The 18,731-nt window shown below is 34.8% G+C and overlaps 1 protein-coding gene across 2 annotated transcripts; it reads left to right on the forward strand.

Moving 5' to 3' along the window:
- The first annotated feature begins 4,482 nt into the window (after positions 1 to 4,482).
- Positions 4,483 to 8,851, forward strand: LOC148789475 (auxin efflux carrier component 7-like). 2 transcript variants are annotated; one of them, XM_011077345.3, is made up of 7 exons: positions 4,483 to 4,979; positions 5,443 to 6,717; positions 6,821 to 7,121; positions 7,199 to 7,284; positions 7,714 to 7,871; positions 8,144 to 8,220; positions 8,308 to 8,851. In XM_011077345.3, the coding sequence occupies exons 2-7, from the start codon at positions 5,454 to 5,456 to the stop codon at positions 8,372 to 8,374; spliced, it is 1,953 nt and encodes a 650-aa protein (XP_011075647.1). In that variant the 5' UTR covers positions 4,483 to 4,979; positions 5,443 to 5,453; the 3' UTR covers positions 8,375 to 8,851. The 2 variants fall into 2 exon arrangements, with proteins under 2 accessions (XP_011075647.1, XP_011075639.1); XM_011077337.3 differs by having other exon boundaries at positions 4,485 to 4,979; positions 5,446 to 6,717.
- Positions 8,852 to 18,731: the final 9,880 nt, after the last annotated feature.

An 18,731-nucleotide genomic window follows, 5' to 3' on the forward strand; every position in this document is an offset into this window, starting at 1 on the left:
ATACACGTTTAGTTTACCCTACATTGTTTTTTTCGTTTTTTTAAAAAAAAAAAACATTTGGTTTCATGCATGTATTAATGAAGTATAAAATAAATTTTGGATTTTATTTTATTAACTAAAAAAATGATTATTAATACAAGGATAAAACATTTTTTAATGTGTAAATAATTTGTTGAAAGGAAAATCTATATTTCTATAATCCTGAAGCAAACGAAACCCTTGGAATTTTTTATTTCTTAATTGATTCTTGAAATGTAGATAAATTTTAACGGGTTTAATACAATTTACTTCTATGTGATATTGTAATAAATAAATTACTTCTCTATAAAAAAAATAGCAATTTACCCATTTTATATTTTTTAAAATAAAATAATTTAGCCATTGTCTATGAAAGTAAATTCCTTTATTTTAAAAAATATAGAGGTAAATTGCTACATTCCAAAATATATTAAGGGTGGAATAATATATTATTTCATAAGATGATAATTTACTTATTTATAATATCACATGAAATTGCTTGCATTTTTTTCCAAATTTAAACACATGCAATTGGAGGAGATATATGGTAATAGATGTGATGAGAGCTCTCCACTCCATCCCTAGCTAGCTAGTTTACATATATCCTTTTCCTTGTCTTTCGTCTCCATCTCCTTGAAGTTATATGAGTTTTGTTTGAGCTTATTGAATCCATCACATACAAGTTTGCAATGAACTTGCTCTTGTTCTTTTGCCTTAAAGACACATCGGTCCCTCTCCATGTCTCACCATTATATATATTCATGCTTTTGTTTTGTACCCACCCTCCGATTAATATTCTTAAATTCCTCTATCTATAAAAATAACATCATCATCTTCATCTTCATACTCTTGTTGCCTACATTATGGATATTTTGTTTTTAAATCTTGTAAGAATTTACCATGATGTTACAAGTATTTGAAAAGTCATGGAACCTCAATATTAATAAGTAAACCGAGGACATCATTACTAAGTCGCGATCATGCTCTTAATCATGAATGTAGATACATATATGTCATGGTGTTTGGCCATAAAATGCCTCAAGTATGACCAATCCTATATATATATTTGCCCTAAATTTTAATTAGACAGCCTACATTGTCATTTTCTTTCAAATTCATGTAATAAATTACTCATAAGTCTAGCCCGACATAAATAATGATTAATTATAGTGTCGAACCATGTTTACTAGATTGATTGGTTTGTACGTACGTACAGTAAGACAAGTTAATTATCAATATTGAGCAGTAAAAAATAATAATTTTAGTGTGTGGATCCGACTGTTTGGGCATCGAGATAAAAGCTGTGAAACGGGCATCCACCCAGTTCATTTATTCAATCATCTGCAGAGAGAGAGAGAGAGGGAGGGAGAGAGAGAACTAAGTCGATCAATCTATTCAAACTGATTAGTCGACATATAGATTCTAATTGACGACAGGGAGCCAAGGAGAAGGGACGATGACCTTACATACGTGCATAGATATCCATGATATATGGGAAAGACATCAATAATGCAACATATGTATTACATGCATGTAATTGCTTGAATCAATGAATACATGGGGAGAAGTACTAGTGTTATAAGCAAGCGCATGGACGCATGCATATATGGCTTCCGATGTAGACGTCCATTAATTAATTGTCCCCATCCACCTCTATAATATGATGATCGTATGGCTAGGAAATGGCGGTCGCACGCCTCACATCATATGCACATTTATACACCATGCTTAATTATGTGAAAATTTTAGAGTTATTTTTTTCCTTTTAATTTCTATAAAGGGAGAGGAAAATTAATAATTAAGTAAAAGAAATTATTAATTGGCAGATTAGAAGTAGATTAATGAATTATTAAGTAAGATGTAAGTAGATTAATTGGCAGATTAGAAGTAATTAATGAATTGGTTTTAATAATTGTATTGATGTAGGTCGCTCAAAATTAGGACTTCCGGATCGGGGTCGCTAGGTCGAATAGCTGGGTCGTGATCGCTGACTCCCTCTTTTAAGCTAGCTGAAGTGGATCCTGAGAACACAGCAAACGTCAGACTAGCCGAGAAGCCCTCGGCGATGGCCCTCCGATGGTTAAGTTAGAAAAGGTGGGGTCGAAAATAAGGTAAAGGGATCGAATTAGAGCATAAATTGGTGGTAAAAGTAGGTGATCAAGGCGTATTTGAAATGCCATAAATGAAGGTATTTATACCGGTACGATACCCTCTGTATTTGGTACACGTGGCTCCAGTGGAGGCGCGCCACGTCATCATCTGCCAGACCTGCAGCCGCCGCTGTTGCAACTGTACAGTGGGTCCCATCATGCGCAGTCATAGGGGCAGTCATAGGATACAGTAATTATGCTGAAAATAGGGGAGTATTTCAGTAATTGTGTAATTCTCCTCATCATGTATATATGGAGCGGATCAGGTAAGACATTAATTCTTGGGTGAAATATGTATATAGGTAGTGATTGATTCCTAAACATTTTTGGGCTGCATTATTGAAAGGATAGAATTCCAAGTTGGTGTAGGGTCGACGATCCACGACTGAGTTTGGCACAAAAGATTTGTGCATTTTCTTTTTTCTTTCTGCACCCGAAAAAGAAATATGGACCCGGCCCCGCCCCACAACCACAAACTACCTAGGCTTTGAAAATTTACATGTATGTATATATTTTCTACTGCTTTCTATCTCAGCAACAAATGTGATCAGCGGCTAGCTGAAAAATCCCATTTTTTTCAACCCAATTGTACTATGTATGCCTTTTCGTCCAGCTCCCATATATATTCTCAGTTAGACATGTGAAGTACATTGTGTCGTCGCCATCTAAATGTAGATTCAACTAATTAGAAGTGTGTAGATATATGTAGGTAGGCACTTTCTTCATCAGTCTATAACATGCAACATGCATATGATCCAGTCACTTGACACCCAACCATTGACGAGTTTGTTAGTTAAAAAAGAAAGAGCATATCCATAAATATTAAACATGAGATTAATGACAAATTTCATTCACCCCGAGCACAGTACATACGTAACATGGTCTTGTGATTTTTCCCATATATATAAATTAAAATGGTAAGTGTCAAGTATTAAATTTGATGCAAGTGGTACTGGACCACGAAAATTCAATCCGTGGCCTGGATGAGAATAAATACATGCAAACAAGAAGAAATAAAAGCTCCACACACACACACACATCTATAGCTACATCTCTCTCTATATATAGAGAGAGAGAGAGAAGAGAAAAATTAGAGAGGTGATGGTGAGTGTAGGGTGAACAACGGACATGGTCTGGGGTTGAGGGGGCCAGCGAAAATGGTTGGGACCATAAAAGTTGGGTGTGAGAGAGAGAGAAAGGGGACGAAAAAGAGTTGCTTTTACGAACCCAACTTATGACAATACACCTTTCATTCACATTTTGGTATATGCATCTTTCACTGTTTATGGGTCCTATTGCACTTTATTCCTTTCTCTCTGTCTTTTCTTTTCCCTATTTTTTTTAATATATTTTTTTCTTCTAGAATGGAAATAATTAATAATTAATTATGAAAAAAATAATAACTAGTTTCATGCATCGATTATGGGGAACTCATTATGTTATTATAATGGGCATCAATTATATATATAAATATGATGTTAGATATAATCAACGCAGTAAGTCAACATGCATACTATCATGTATATATAATTGATGACAAGAATGATGGATGAGATTTATAATCATGATTTCTCTTAGTTTTCATGTATAGTGGAGTCAATGATATAAGAAAATAGTGTGTAGCTACATAAATACATATATATACTTAATTATTACATTTGGAGGATTGAAATATATATATATATATGTGATTAGTAACATGAATGTTATTGCAGTTATATATGGAATAGGAGTAGATTATATAGGTAGGGTGGGGACTTGGGAGTATGGGTTTGAGGTTGACAAGGCTGGCAGATGGTCCAGCACCAGCAGCACAGTCACAGACCCAAGAAGGAAGAAGTTGTGGTCAGAAACACTTGACCCATTTGAACACGCACAAAACTGACTCACTGCCCCAATTCAATTCAAATGCTTGCTTCACGTCTAGCTACCTCCATAAACTAAATAATTTAATAATATTATATATATATACACAAACACACACATATACAGTAATTTCACTTCTCTCTCTGCACTTCTTATCCACATATTAATTCTGACAGATTTCCTTTTATGTTTTCCTTTTTGGGTTGGGGATGGAAGTGGGGTTTGTAATAGAATTACCTGCTCATGTGTTTTTGCTTCTTACACTTCATCAGTGCATGATAAAACAAAGTAACTCAACTCAGAACTGGTCCTGCATTTTCTCTTTATCATTTTCTGCTCCAATTCAAATATTAGTAACACTGACAGCAATCCTCCAAGACCTGCCCAGCGCAACTCCCCCATATTATTTTTTTTACGGAAAACCACACACATATATATATGCTTAAATATATTTTTGGAGGGCAGCAGCTCATCACTTGTTCAACTGGTCCCATAATCCTAAATCCTGCCCAGTTCGATCAGTCACTCAAACGAAACCAATTTCACTTCCCCCTATATATACACACACACATATACACATTATCTTCTGTAATTCCACTCTCTCTCTCTCTGTGTGTGTCCACAAGCTATCGCCTTTCATCTTTGATTTGGCAGTGCAGCAGAAGAAGCACACATCCCTTTAGTCAGTAAAGTTAGAAATCAGCTTTTAAAGATAAAACCCGAATAAACTCTGGCACAGTGAAGGAGCAGTAAGAAATATTTTCTTTGGAATAGGCATTGTTGTGTTATCTCGCACAACGACGTCGCATTCTTCTACTTTACAGTTCTCATTCAATTGAAATTTCCATGTTTTCCCTCCTCTTTTTTTCTCTGGCTTTGTCGTCCGTCCGTCGTTCAGCTTCGATTTCTCTTCCTTTGAGGTGCCTGATTCAGTAGCTCCTTCAGGTAAGTTTCCTTTCTCCGATTTCCACTAATTTTTCATGAAATTGAATGGTTACTTTCACATCTCTTTGCATCCGTTCGTCAAATTTTATTCCAATTCTGGGTCCTTTTTTTTTACTATTGTGTTCCTTGAGTAAATTGCCAAAATGATACACTTGAAAGCCGAATTTCGTGTCCTGAACTTTCTCAAATATATGTTCTTTATCGATTCATTGATTTAACACATCCATTTTTTAATTCACAAGTTTTGTTCATAAAATTTAAGACATTCTGTTTCTATTCCTGCGAAAAAAAGTTGTGCAAGATGGATGTATTTCATAATTTCCAAGTTGATTGACGTGATTCAAATAGTTAATAGACAGGAACTTTTGTCCTGTTTCTAATTTGCTTCACTTTCAGCCCCTCTACTCCCTCCCCATTCCATAGAAAATAACTTGATTATTTTACTTTTTCTTGGATAATTAAGCAGAGAAAATCATGATAAGCTGGCACGATCTTTACGTCGTTCTAACAGCAGTGATTCCGCTGTATGTGGCCATGATCCTGGCTTATGGGTCTGTCCGCTGGTGGAAAATATTCACCCCAGATCAGTGCTCCGGCATCAACCGCTTCGTCGCCATATTCGCTGTTCCACTTCTTTCCTTTCATTTCATTTCCAAGAACGATATTTATGCTATGAACTTCCGCTTCATCGCTGCCGACTCATTGCAAAAGGTTATCATGCTTGTAGTTCTTGGATTGTGGGCAAATTTAACCAAAAATGGCAGCCTTGAATGGTCTATAACCATTTTCTCGCTTTCCACTCTGCCAAATACTCTGGTGATGGGCATTCCTTTGCTGATTGCCATGTACGGTGAATACTCCGGCAGCCTCATGGTCCAAGTTGTGGTGCTCCAATGTATCATTTGGTACACACTTCTGCTCTTTCTGTTCGAGTATCGTGGCGCAAAAATGCTGATAATGGAGCAGTTTCCCGAGACAGCAGCCTCAATTGTGTCCTTTAAAGTTGAATCCGACGTCGTCTCCTTAGACGGCCAAGATTTTCTTGAAACTGATGCTGAAATTGGCAATGATGGCAAGCTTCATGTCACTGTGAGGAAATCCAACGCATCCAGGCGCTCCTTTGGTCACGGATCCTTCTCCGGGATAACTCCTCGACCCTCAAATTTAACAGGGGCCGAAATTTACAGCCTGAGTTCTTCAAGAAACCCAACTCCCCGAGGGTCTAATTTCAACCACCAAGATTTTTACTCAATGATGGGGATGGGGAGATTGTCCAACTTTGGGAATTCTGACACGGGTAGATTGTCCAATTTCAATATAGCTGATATGTATTCAGTTCAATCATCAAGAGGCCCAACTCCGCGGCCATCAAATTTCGAAGAGAACTCTGCTCCAGGAGCCCTGAACAGTTCTCCAAAGTTCGGTTACTTTCCGCCACAGCCTGGGCCAACTTCTTATCCTGCTCCAAATCCAGAAATTGCTTCGGCAATGCCGAAAACCTCGAAAACCGTTCAGTCGCAGCACCAGCCTCAGGGAGGTAAGACTAACCATGATGCGAAAGAGCTTCACATGTTTGTATGGAGCTCGAGTGCGTCCCCGGTGTCTGAAGGAGGTGGCGGTCTACAGGTGTTTAGCGGCCCTGATTTTGGTGCTCCCGAGCAATCAGGGCGCTCCGATCCAGGTGCAAAGGAAATCAGGTTGTTGGTTAGTGATCATCCTCAAAATGGGGAGGCTAAAGGTGAATATTTCGTGTTCCATTCTTGACTCATTAATGTATATTGAATGACTTTTAATGCTGTGTCAGCAAATTGTCTGATTACTCTGCTATTTTTACAATGAAGCTGTTCAGCAAAGTGGGGACCTTGGTGGAGAAGACTTCAGCTTCGCCGGTGCAGGGAGAGATCATGGGGAGGAGGATAAAGAAAAGGAGGGTGCAACTGGGCTGTCCAAACTAGGGCCTGGCTCAACAGCCGAGCTTGACCCAAAGGTGGCTGGAGTTGATGATGCCGGAGCCAGGAAGCATATGCCACCAGCAAGCGTCATGACACGCCTAATCTTGATCATGGTCTGGCGTAAACTTATCCGAAACCCCAACACCTACTCCAGCCTCATTGGCCTAATCTGGTCTTTGGTCTCATATCGGTAAGCTACTCAAGAATTTTGATCATTAATTGAACAGTAGAGGAATTGTGATTGATCAAGGAACAATTTAATTTCAGGTGGAATGTGCATATGCCCAAAATTCTTGAAGAGTCAATCAAAATACTCTCTGATGCTGGTCTTGGAATGGCTATGTTTAGTTTAGGTGAGTGCTCAAATTCCAGGCCTGGTTTCTATTTCTGAATGTGAATGTTAATCGTTCTGGGTATAATTTCTTTCCTCAAAGCTTAGATTTCTTATCGTTAGGGATTTTTGGCATATTTGGTTGGTACGGTGATATGACGTTCCAGTAAAGAGCTCCAATGTTTTTTGACCATCCATTCTTGGTGACAAGATACAATGTTATCAACAAGTATTTAAAAAAAAAAAAAAATTGGATGATGCAATTGAGAGGGGCATGGAACGAATGGGGCCCACCAGCAATTCTGTATGCGGTCCTGAATTTGGCGGGGGGGGGGGGGGGGGGCTATAACGGATGCCTTTAACCAGTGGTGTAGTAGTACCAAAGATGGTTGACATTTAATTGACTAATTTTCTTAGGAATTTGATTGATTGGATTGGTTTGTGTCGACAGGTCTGTTTATGGCCCTCCAACCGAAGATAATCGCATGTGGGAACACGGTGGCTTCCTTCGCCATGGCCGTCAGGTTTCTCACCGGCCCAGCAGTAATGGCTGCAGCTTCTATTGCTGTTGGCCTCCGCGGCACCCTTCTACATGTCGCAATTGTCCAGGTTACTATTCTTTGTCCATTAATTAACTCTACTGTCCGCTGTGAAACTTTTGTACGTTTTCTACACCTCACATAAACTAAATTATCTAAACTAAATAATATGGTGATTCACAATCCATTTAACACCAAAGCCATGAAATGCTTATCTGCAATACAATCCTACATCATCTAGTGCTGTTGATTCATCATAACTGAGCATTAATTAAAAGTTCTGACATGTTATTTGTATGAATTGTTCTCTAACATACATATACATATATTCTTATCCAACAGGCTGCACTTCCGCAAGGGATCGTCCCATTTGTTTTTGCTAAAGAGTACAACGTTCATCCAGCAATTCTTAGCACTGCGTAAGCAAATTCCACCGCCGATGGCCTAAATTAAACTCAATCTCTAATTTTAATAAAAATTGATCCATTCTCTTTGACAAATTTCAGGGTCATATTCGGAATGCTGATAGCGTTACCCATCACGCTGGTCTATTATATCCTTCTTGGTCTGTAAGAATTTCGGACAAGGAGTTGAAGAAAATTTATGAATGAATGTGTCTAAAAAGCTTGATGGGTTGAGTGGCTGTACCAACAACACAAACACTAGTGACCAACAGTGGATTTTGAAAGTGAAGAAGGCATGCCCGTATATAGAATATTAATGCTTCTTCCCTGGAATTTGGAGCGCTGGATAGATGTTTAGATGATTCCTTGATGTGAGGATATGATGCCCCCAATTGCAGACAACATAAAATCGTAGAGAAAAATAATATATATACATGTGGAGGGGAACATCGCAGAAGAAATCAGGGAAGCAGAAATTATTATCATAGGAATTTTTCTCCTTAATCATTGCGCATGTTACTCATTGATTAGGATTAATCTTGTCATTATTATATCTAGTGCGTACTATCCATCTATTAGTGTCTTAAAGAGGCCGAGAACACGATTTATTTCCGGTTTGTTGATTATTAGTGTATTAATTTATTTATTTCGCTTGCTTTCTACTTGACCACGTTATATGTAAATTACTTTAGGATCGTTCCCTATTAATTATATTAACCCATTTTCAAATAAAAGTAGTGTTATCTACTGATATTTTTTGGTTTGCTTAACGCGCATAGCATAATGTACTGAATTTGTGTGCACATAATAAGTCACAGGCTGTGGCTGAAATTCTATTTCATATAAGCTTTGGTCTAATTTGAATGTAATACACTTATTGTATGATTGATATTTAATTTAAGAAAAGTGATCAATTATATGATTGATATTTAATTTAAGAAAAGTGATCAATTATATATTAAATGTATGTATATCATACTTATTTTATAATTAATTTGATTTTATGGAACTTAATTGAGGTAAAAACTTTCCCTAACTATAGTTGCGTAGACAATTCGATCTAATAACGCCAAACTTTTGAAAAACGATTGGTAGATTACGTCATGACAGTTAATATAATTATTCCAAAATGAGGTACAATTTGGAACGTTTTTTAGTACGCACCTAAGCAATTATGCGAAAAATCGATCCTAAGTATAAGTTTTATTTAAGACGAAATATGTTACAATGACCATCTCAAAAACCAGTACAAGTTGGAAAGATTTTATTGTTTTATTAATATTGTATTACTAAGACATTTACAAATAAAGTACAACAACTGTAATTCAACGGACAAAAAATCGTCCCTAAGTCCGGTACAATGATTGTTGCAAATTATAAAATAACAGCTACTGTTTAACTGCTAAATATGTGTTCTAGTACCTGTTCTAAAGCCTGTTCCAATTTTTCCTATATATATATATGTTCATCTCTTTCTATTTAATATCATTACCTTCTTCCATTCTTCTTATTTTCTCTCTATTTCCTCAATATCTCTTGAATTTTTTTGATCTCTCACTATCCCACTAATATTTTTATACTCTTATTCGCGAATCTGCCTCAAATTCTTGTTCATACTTGAAGTTATTTTGATCAGATAATAACTTTAAACCTTTATTTGCCAAATGATTATATTTGTTGTAATTTTGTCAATTAAATTTAATATTATAATATATATATATGTGTGTGTGTGTGTAGGACTTATCATGTTAAGACAATAGAGGATATGGATGTATGAAAAAAACTTACTGAGTAGGAACATATATACAATAGACAAATCAGACAAACGTAGGAAGAACAGAAATCAAGAAAAGAGATGGAGTGCTAATTTTCTAGACAGAAACACATATCCATCGATCCTTCTGATCAAATGAGTTGATCAATCCCAAGGCAACTAGTATACCTAGGTCTAGCATGAAATAATCCATGTAGCAAGCAAGTTGAGGACCGCGAAAATGATAAGCAGAATCATGGACAACAACATCGCTAGCTTTCTCCATTCTTTGCTCTTTAAGTGCTTTTTGTACATCTGCTCGAATGTGTTTGGATACCTTAGTTGATAGTAATTCATAAAGCGAAATCCGTCCTGATTGTCCAGTGATTCCTTGTACTTGTTTGCTATTACGAATAACGTGCTTAAATTGAAAATAGCTCCGACAAAAGATATAGAAAACGACAGCTAGAAATGGTTGCAGTTAAAGGTGGATTTGGCATGGGTTAGCTGACCATTTCAAAGCACGTTCCTTATTAGAACGGGTATTGAAACACAAAAAAAACGAAAGTTTGTTAGATTACGTCATGGTCCTTTTTTTTATGGGTTATTTTTTTTAACAGTCAAACCGTGCCAATATGTATTTTAAAATAACAGTTGTCAGCTCCCACTACCATTCCAACACAGTAACAGTAAATGGTTGAAACTCTATTAGGAACACATTATTAGAAATTGATGTCTAAAAAATGACAGTTAATATAATTATTCCAAAATGAGGTACAATTTGGAACGCTTTTGATTACGCACCTAAGCAATTATGCGAAAAATCGATCCTAAGTATGAGTTTTATTTAAGACGGAATATATTACAATGACCATCCCAAAACCAGTACAAGTTGGAACGATTTTATTGTTTTATTAATATTGTATTACTAAGACCTTTACAAATAAAGTACGACAACTATAATTCAACGGACAAAAAATCGTTCCTAAGTCCGGTCTAATTACTGTGGCAAATTATAAAATAACAGCTACTTTTTAACTGCTAAATATGTCTTCTAGTACCTGTTCTAAAGCCTGTTCCAATTTTTTCTATATATATATGTTCGTCTTTTTCTATTTAATCTCACTACCTTCTTCAATTCTTCTTATTTTTTCTCTATTTTCTCAATATCTCTTGAATTTTTTTGATCTCTCACTATTCCACTAATATTTTCATACTCTTATTCGCCAATCTCCCTTAAATTCTTGTTCATACTTGAAGTTATTTTTATCAGATAATAACTTTAAGCATTTATTTGTCAATTGATTATATTTGTTATAATTTTGTCAATTAAATTTATAATTATAATATATATGTGTGTGTGTAGGACTTATCATGTTAAGACAATTGAGGAAATGGATGTATGAAAAAACCTACTGAGTAGGAACATATATACAATAGACAAATCAGACAAACGTAGGAAGAACAGAAATCAAGAAAAAAGATGGAGTGCTAATTTTCCAGGCAGAAACACATATCCATCGATCATTCTGATCAAATGAGTTAATCAATTCCAAGGCAACTAGTATACCTAGGTCTAGCATGGAATAATCCATGTAGCAAGCAAGTTGAGGACCGCGAAAATGATAAGCAGAATCATGGACAACAGCATTGCTAGCTTTCTCCATTCTTTGCTCTTTAAGTGCTTTTTGTACATCTGCTCGAATGTGTTTGGATACCTTAGTTGATAGTAATTCATAAAGCGAAATCCGTCCTGATTGTCCAGTGATTCCTTGTACTTGTTTGCTATTACGAATAACGTGCTTAAATTGAAAATAGCTCCGACAAAAGATATAGAGAACGACAGCTAGAAATGGTTGCAGTTAAAGGTGGATTTGGCATGGGTTAGCTGACCATTTCAAAGCACGTTCTTTATTAGAGCGGGTATTGAAACACAAAAGAAACGGAAGTTTGTTAGATTACGTCATGATCCTTTTTTTTATGGGATATTTTTTTAAACAGTCAAACCGTGCCAATATGTATTTTAAAATAACAGTTGTCAGCTCCCACTACCATTCGAACACAGTAACAGTAAATGGTTGAAACTCTATTTGGAACACATTATAGAAATTGATGTCTAAAAGATGACAGTTAATATAATTATTCCAAAATGAGGTACAATTTGGAACGCTTTTGAGTACGCACCTAAGCAATTATGCGAAAAATCGATCCTAAGTATGAGTTTTATTTAAGACGGAATATGTTACAATGACCATCCCCAAACCTGTACAAGTTGGAACGATTTTATTGTTTTATTAATATTGTATTACTAAGACCTTTACAAATAAAGTACAACAACTGTAATTCAACGAACAAAAAATCGTCCCTAAGTCTGGTCCAATGATTGTTGCAAATTATAAAATAACAGCTACTTTTTAACTGCTAAATATGTCTTCTAGTACCTGCTCTAAAGTCTGTTCCAATTTTTTCTATATATATGTTCATCTCTTTCTATTTAATCTCACTACCTTCTTCCATTCTACTTATTTTCTCTCTATTTCCTTAATATCTCTTGAAGTTTTTTGATCTCTCACTATCCCACTAATATTTTCATACTCTTATTCGCGAATCTGCCTCAAATTCTTGTTCATACTTGAAGTTATTTTGATCAGATAATAACTTTAAACCTTTATTTGCCAAATGATTATATTTGTTGTAATTTTGTCAATTAAATTTAATATTATAATATATATAAGTGTGTGTGTAGGACTTATCATGTTAAGACAATTGAGAATATGGATGTATGAAAAAAACTTACTGAGTAGGAACATATATACAATAGACAAATCAGACAAACGTAGGAAGAACAGAAATCAAGAAAAGAGATGGAGTGCTAATTTTCTAGACAGAAACACATATCCATCGATCCTTCTGATCAAATGAGTTGATCAATCCCAAGGCAACTAGTACCCTAGGTCTTGTATTGAATAATCCATGTAGCAAGCAAGTTGAGGACCGCGAAAACGATAAGCAGAATCATGGACAACAGCATCGCTAGCTTTCTCCATTCTTTGCTCTTTAAGTGCTTTTTGTACATCTGCTCGAATGTGTTTGGATACCATAGTTGATAGTAATTCATAAAGCGAAATCCGTCCTGATTGTCCAGTGATTCCTTGTACTTGTTTGCTATTACGAATAACGTGCTTAAATTGAGAATAGCTCCGACAAAAGATATAGAGAACGACAGCTAGAAATGGTTGCAGTTAAAGGTGGATTTAGCATGGGTTAGCTGACCATTTCAAAGCACGTTCTTTATTAGAACGGGTATTGAAACACAAAAGAAACGGAAGTTTGTTAGATTACGTCATGATCCTTTTTTTTATGGGATATTTTTTTAAACAGTCAAACCGTGCCAATATGTATTTTAAAATAACAGTTGTCAGCTCCCACTACCATTCCAACACAGTAACAGTAAATGGTTGAAACTCTATTTGGAACACATTATTAGAAATTGATGTCTAAAAGATGACAGTTAATATAATTATTCCAAAATGAGGTACAATTTGGAACGCTTTTGAGGACGCACCTAAGCAATTATGCGAAAAATCGATCCTAAGTTTGAGTTTTATTTAAGACGGAATATGTTACAATGACCATCCTCAAACCAGTACAAGTTGGAACAATTTTATTGTTTTATTAATATCGTATTACTAAGACCTTTACAAATAAAGTACAACAACTATAATTCAACGGACAAAAAATCGTTCCTAAGTCCGGTCCAATGACTGTTGCAAATTATAAAATAACAGCTACTTTTTAACTGCTAAATATGTCTTCTAGTACCTGTTCTAAAGCCTGTTCCAATTTTTCCTATATATATATATGTTCGTCTCTTTCTATTTAATCTCACCACCTTCTTCCATTCTTATTATTTTCTCTCTATTTCCTCAATATCTCTTGAATTTTTTTGATCTCTCACTATCCCACTAATATTTTCATACTCTTATTCGCCAATCTCCCTTAAATTCTTGTTCATACTTGAAGTTATTTTGATCAGATAATAACTTTAAACCTTTATTTGTCAATTGATTATATTTGTTGTAATTTTTCAATTAAATTTAATATTATAATATATATATATATATACATATGTGTGTATATATATATATGTGTGTGTGTAGGACTTATCATGTTAAGACAATTGAGAGAATGTATGTATGAAAAAAACCTACTGAGTAGGAACATATATACAATAGACAAATCAGACAAACCTAGGAAGAGCAGAAATCAAGAAAAGAGATGGGGTGCTAATTTTCTAGATAGAAACACATATCCATCGATCCTTCTGATCAAATGAGTTGATCAATCCCAAGGCAACTAGTACACTTAGGTCTTGCATGGAATAATCCATGTAGCAAGCAAGTTGAGGACCGCGAAAACGATAAGCAGAATCATGGACAACAATATAGCTAGCTTTCTCCATTCTTTGCTCTTTAAGTGCTTTTTGTGCATCTGTTCGAATGTGTTTGGATACCTTAGTTGATAGTAATTCATAAAGCGAAATTCATCCTGATTGTCCAGTGACTCCTTGTACTTGTTTGCTATTACGAATAACGTGCTTAAATTGAGAATGGCTCCGACAAGAGATATAGAAAACGGTAGCTAGTAATGGTTGCAGTTAAAGGTGGATTTGGCATGGGTTAGCTGACCATTTCAAAGCCCGTTCCTTATGAAAACGGGTATTGAAACACAAAAGAAACGGAAGTTTGGTAGATTATGTTATGATTTTTTTTATGGGTTATTTTTTTTTAACAGTCAAACCGTGCCAATATGTATTTTTAAATAACAGTTGTCAGCTCCCACTACCATTCCAACACAGTAACAGTAAGTGGTTGAAACTCTATTTGGAACACATTATTAGAAATTGATGTCTAAAAGATAACAGTTAATATAATTATTCCAAAATGATGTACAATTTGGAACGCTTTGGAGTACGCACCTAAGCAATTATGCGAAAAATCGATCCTAAGTATAAGTTTTATTTAAGACGGAATATGTTACAATGACCATCCCAAAAACCAGTACAAGTTGGAACGATTTTATTGTTTTATTAATATTGTATTACTAAGACCTTTACAAATAAAGTACAATAACTACAATTCAATGGACAAAAAATCGTTCCTATGTCCGGTCTAATGACTGTTGCAAATTATAAAATAACAGCTACTTTTTCACTGCTAAATATGTCTTCTAATACCTGTTCTAAAGCATGTTCCAATTTTTTCTATATATTTATGTTCGTCTCTTTCTATTTAATCTCACTATCTTCTTCCATTCTTCTTTTTTTTCTCTCTATTTCCTCAATATCTCTTGAATTTTTTTGATCTCTCATTATCCCACTAATATTTTCATACTCTTATTCGTCAATCTCCCTCAAATTCTTGTTCATACTTGAAGTTATTTTGATCAGATAATAACTTTAAACCTTTATTTGTCAATTGATTATATTTATTGTAATTTTGTCAATTAAATTTAATATTATAATATATATGTATGTGTGTGTGTAGGACTTATCATGTAAGACAATTGAGGAAATGGATGTATGAAAAAACCTACTGAGTCGGACGGGTCTTACTCCGAAGTTTGAGGATGGTGTTGTTATATTTATAGAGTGAGCCAAGTCTCAACATTCATATATGGATGGTGAGAAAATTAAGTGTCCTTATTGGAAGTGCAAAAATGAAATTTCAAAACTCCAAACGAGGAAAATTTTTATTTATATACGAAAACTTTTATGCCGGAGTATTATAATTGCGCTTCTCATAGCGAGAAGAGGGTGCAATAGTATTTTGAGGCCGTCACCACTGCCCTTTTACAGGAGGAGCAAACTCCCATTTCTCATGAGGAGGTGGGTACCAGTACGCACTAGGGTAATGCAACACATATGAATTGCGCGCAGAGGATGATTTTAGATGCCATCAAACTAGCTTTCTAGTCTTCTAATTATAACTAGGATGGAGTGTCTGATGATGGTACGAGGTTGTGTCCTAATGATGACGAGCCTAGTTCATATTACAGTGGGGGAACCTATGATAATGTGTCTGAATTGGCAGATCGATTTCACAATGTAGTGCATGCTGCCGAGCAGCCGTTGGGAACGGTTGCACTCAATCTCAAATGGCATCTGTTACTAAGTTGGTGAATAACTAAGGGCCATAGGCATATGTTGCTAAGTTGGTGAATAATCGAGGGCCACATTACTCAACATATATATGATCGAATATCCCAGTAGGTTATCATATATTGGCCCAATGGGCTGATCACACCCTCCCCATGGTTTATTATAGTACGAAAAAGTTGATAAGAGACTTGGGTTTACCTATTGAGAATATTAATGCGTGTAAGAATGGTTGCATATAGTACTGAAATGCCGACATTGATTTGGACTACTGCAAGTTTTATGGAGAAGCTAGATACAAGCTAAGCAGGGAGCGAAATTCTAACCATAAGAAAACCTCGTATGTCATTTAGGTACTTGCTGATTACCCCTCGCCTGCAGAGGTTGCATGTTTTAGAAGCGAATGCTGGACAAATGACATGGCATACCAACCATCAGCTGGAGGAGGGATCCATGTACCATTCGTCTGATGGAGAGGTATAAAGGCATTTTAACAGGACATATCCTGATTTTGTATCAGAGCTTCATAATGTTAGACTGAGTTTGTGCACGGATAGGTTCGCACTGCACGGGCAATACGATCGTTCGTACTCATGTTAGCCCGTTATACTTGCACTGTACAATCTTCCATCGAGAATGTGCGTGAGTTTTGAGTATATGTTCCTGACAATGGTAATCCTCGGTCACCAACAATGTGTTACAGTGATCATACCAAATTGGAACAATCCTTCGTTAATCGTTTCAAAATCGTTCTAATATTCGGTTCAAATTAATTTCATTAAGTCCAAGTCGTTCCAAAGAAAAGAAAAAAACATTCCTAAGCTTGCCAAAATCCCCTTTTTTTTTTTTTTGTAGTGTTAGTTGAATTTGAGTAATTAGAAGTTTTTAGGGAGAAGAGATATATATTTGTGAAAAATAAGAGAGTGAAAAGGGGGTTTGCTTTTGGTTAGGATGGTGTGTGATTGATCATTGATGCGCCCATAATCCTACCCAACGAGAAGAGTCACTATTGGTAGGATGGTTGTGGTCCAACCGTTCAAACTATTCTTTTTTTATATACTAGTTGTCGTGATATATCAGTTTTATGCGACATAATAAATAATATTTTATATTTTAAATTATATTATGAATAAAATATATATATGTATATAAAACAATGCATTATATTTCTTAAAAAAAAGAGAAAACAACAAAGAAAAAAAGAAAATTAACTTAGGGATATAATGGATATAACGATAAAATTGGTGTTGTTGTGTAATAATTACCGTTTGTGAGAGAAAACGACATTTTTTTTTTATATAGTATAGATGTATGATTGATATATGATGTCTGATGATGATGATGATGATGAAAGAAAAATACTTTGCATGTGATTCCACACATGAATGCTTCAATTCATTCAACATCTCACTACCATTCCTCTCCACAATTATTTTGTAGGGTTAACATCTCCATTTTCTTTCTTTTCTTCTCCCCGTCAGAATTAATTACATCAATTTGTGTTTCTAAATCTTAATTAAAATCATAATACTTTCTAAATTATGTAATATAAAAGAGATAAATTTTAAATATATTGCATAAAATTATACCTATATAGTACGTACTCAGAATTGGACCAGCAGAGAGCAGAGCATCGAAAAAGAACTTGAGACCATACATTGGAAAGACATAATATGGTTGCTTCATTTTCCTATTTATTGAGCAGTGTGAAAAATTGACAAGCATTAAATGGGTACTTAAAAGATTAGAATAATTGCCAAGAAAAGGAATATTAGAGTGTTTGTATTGTTATGCGCCCCTCAACTCTTGCTTTATTACTGCCAAGCCAAAAATAGCATGCACAAATTAGTGGGCTAATGTCAATCTAATTTCAACCCCCCCCCCCCCCCCCCCTTTCTTTTTACTATAAAGACCCTATTTCAATTACCATTTACCTGAACCACGCTTTTGATATTTATGCTAGTTAATTGCGTTTTATGTAAACTTTGTGTTCACCTAATTCTTAGGTTATGCAATATCAAGAGCTCATATATTACCCTACTAGTGTGTGCCTCATACTGCTTTACATAATTGATTAATTCACCAAAAGCAAAATCAAAATAGTTGGAGAGAAAACTGTTGACCAATTAAAGAATTTAATAGCTGTCATTATTATTATTAATATAATTATTAGCCAAATTTTAGAAATACAATCACCGTAGATTAATCATCTAAAATTAAGAAAAAAGTTGTGTATCATGCATTAAATTAATATTTATTTAAATTCAAACACAATATATTCATAGAAATTCAAAATATGATTAATTAAGAGAAAATAGATTATTTGACCTAATTAATGTTTGTTATGTATGTACGTACATTCACCATTAATTTTATAAATTGTAGTACTACCAATTAGATTTTGAAGCAAAATTTTATGGATTTAGTTTCGTTCGTTAACTGTTATTTTTTAAACAAATTAATTCTTGTTAAAATTATATCAATCAATTAGACATTTTAGTAGGTAATTAAATAATTTTAGAATTTTGGTCAGAATTGATCAGTTGAGGTCCAATATAAATAATAACAAAAATAGATAATAGATATGTTTAATTAAAAATTATTCCACTTTTAAAA

Source organism: Sesamum indicum, linkage group LG1 (genome assembly GCF_026168435.1).
Source record: "Sesamum indicum cultivar Baizhima isolate 11 linkage group LG1, ASM2616843v1, whole genome shotgun sequence".
NCBI classification, from domain to species: domain Eukaryota; kingdom Viridiplantae; phylum Streptophyta; class Magnoliopsida; order Lamiales; family Pedaliaceae; genus Sesamum; species Sesamum indicum.

Coding starts and splice junctions, on each gene's coding strand:
- LOC148789475 (XM_011077345.3), top strand. CDS start 5,454: ATGATAAGCTGGCACGATCTTTACGTCGTTCTAACAGCAGTGATTCCG. Junction 7,122..7,198: donor TGGTCTTTGGTCTCATATCG/GTAAGCTACTCA, acceptor ATTTAATTTCAG/GTGGAATGTGCATATGCCCA. Junction 8,221..8,307: donor CCAGCAATTCTTAGCACTGC/GTAAGCAAATTC, acceptor GACAAATTTCAG/GGTCATATTCGGAATGCTGA.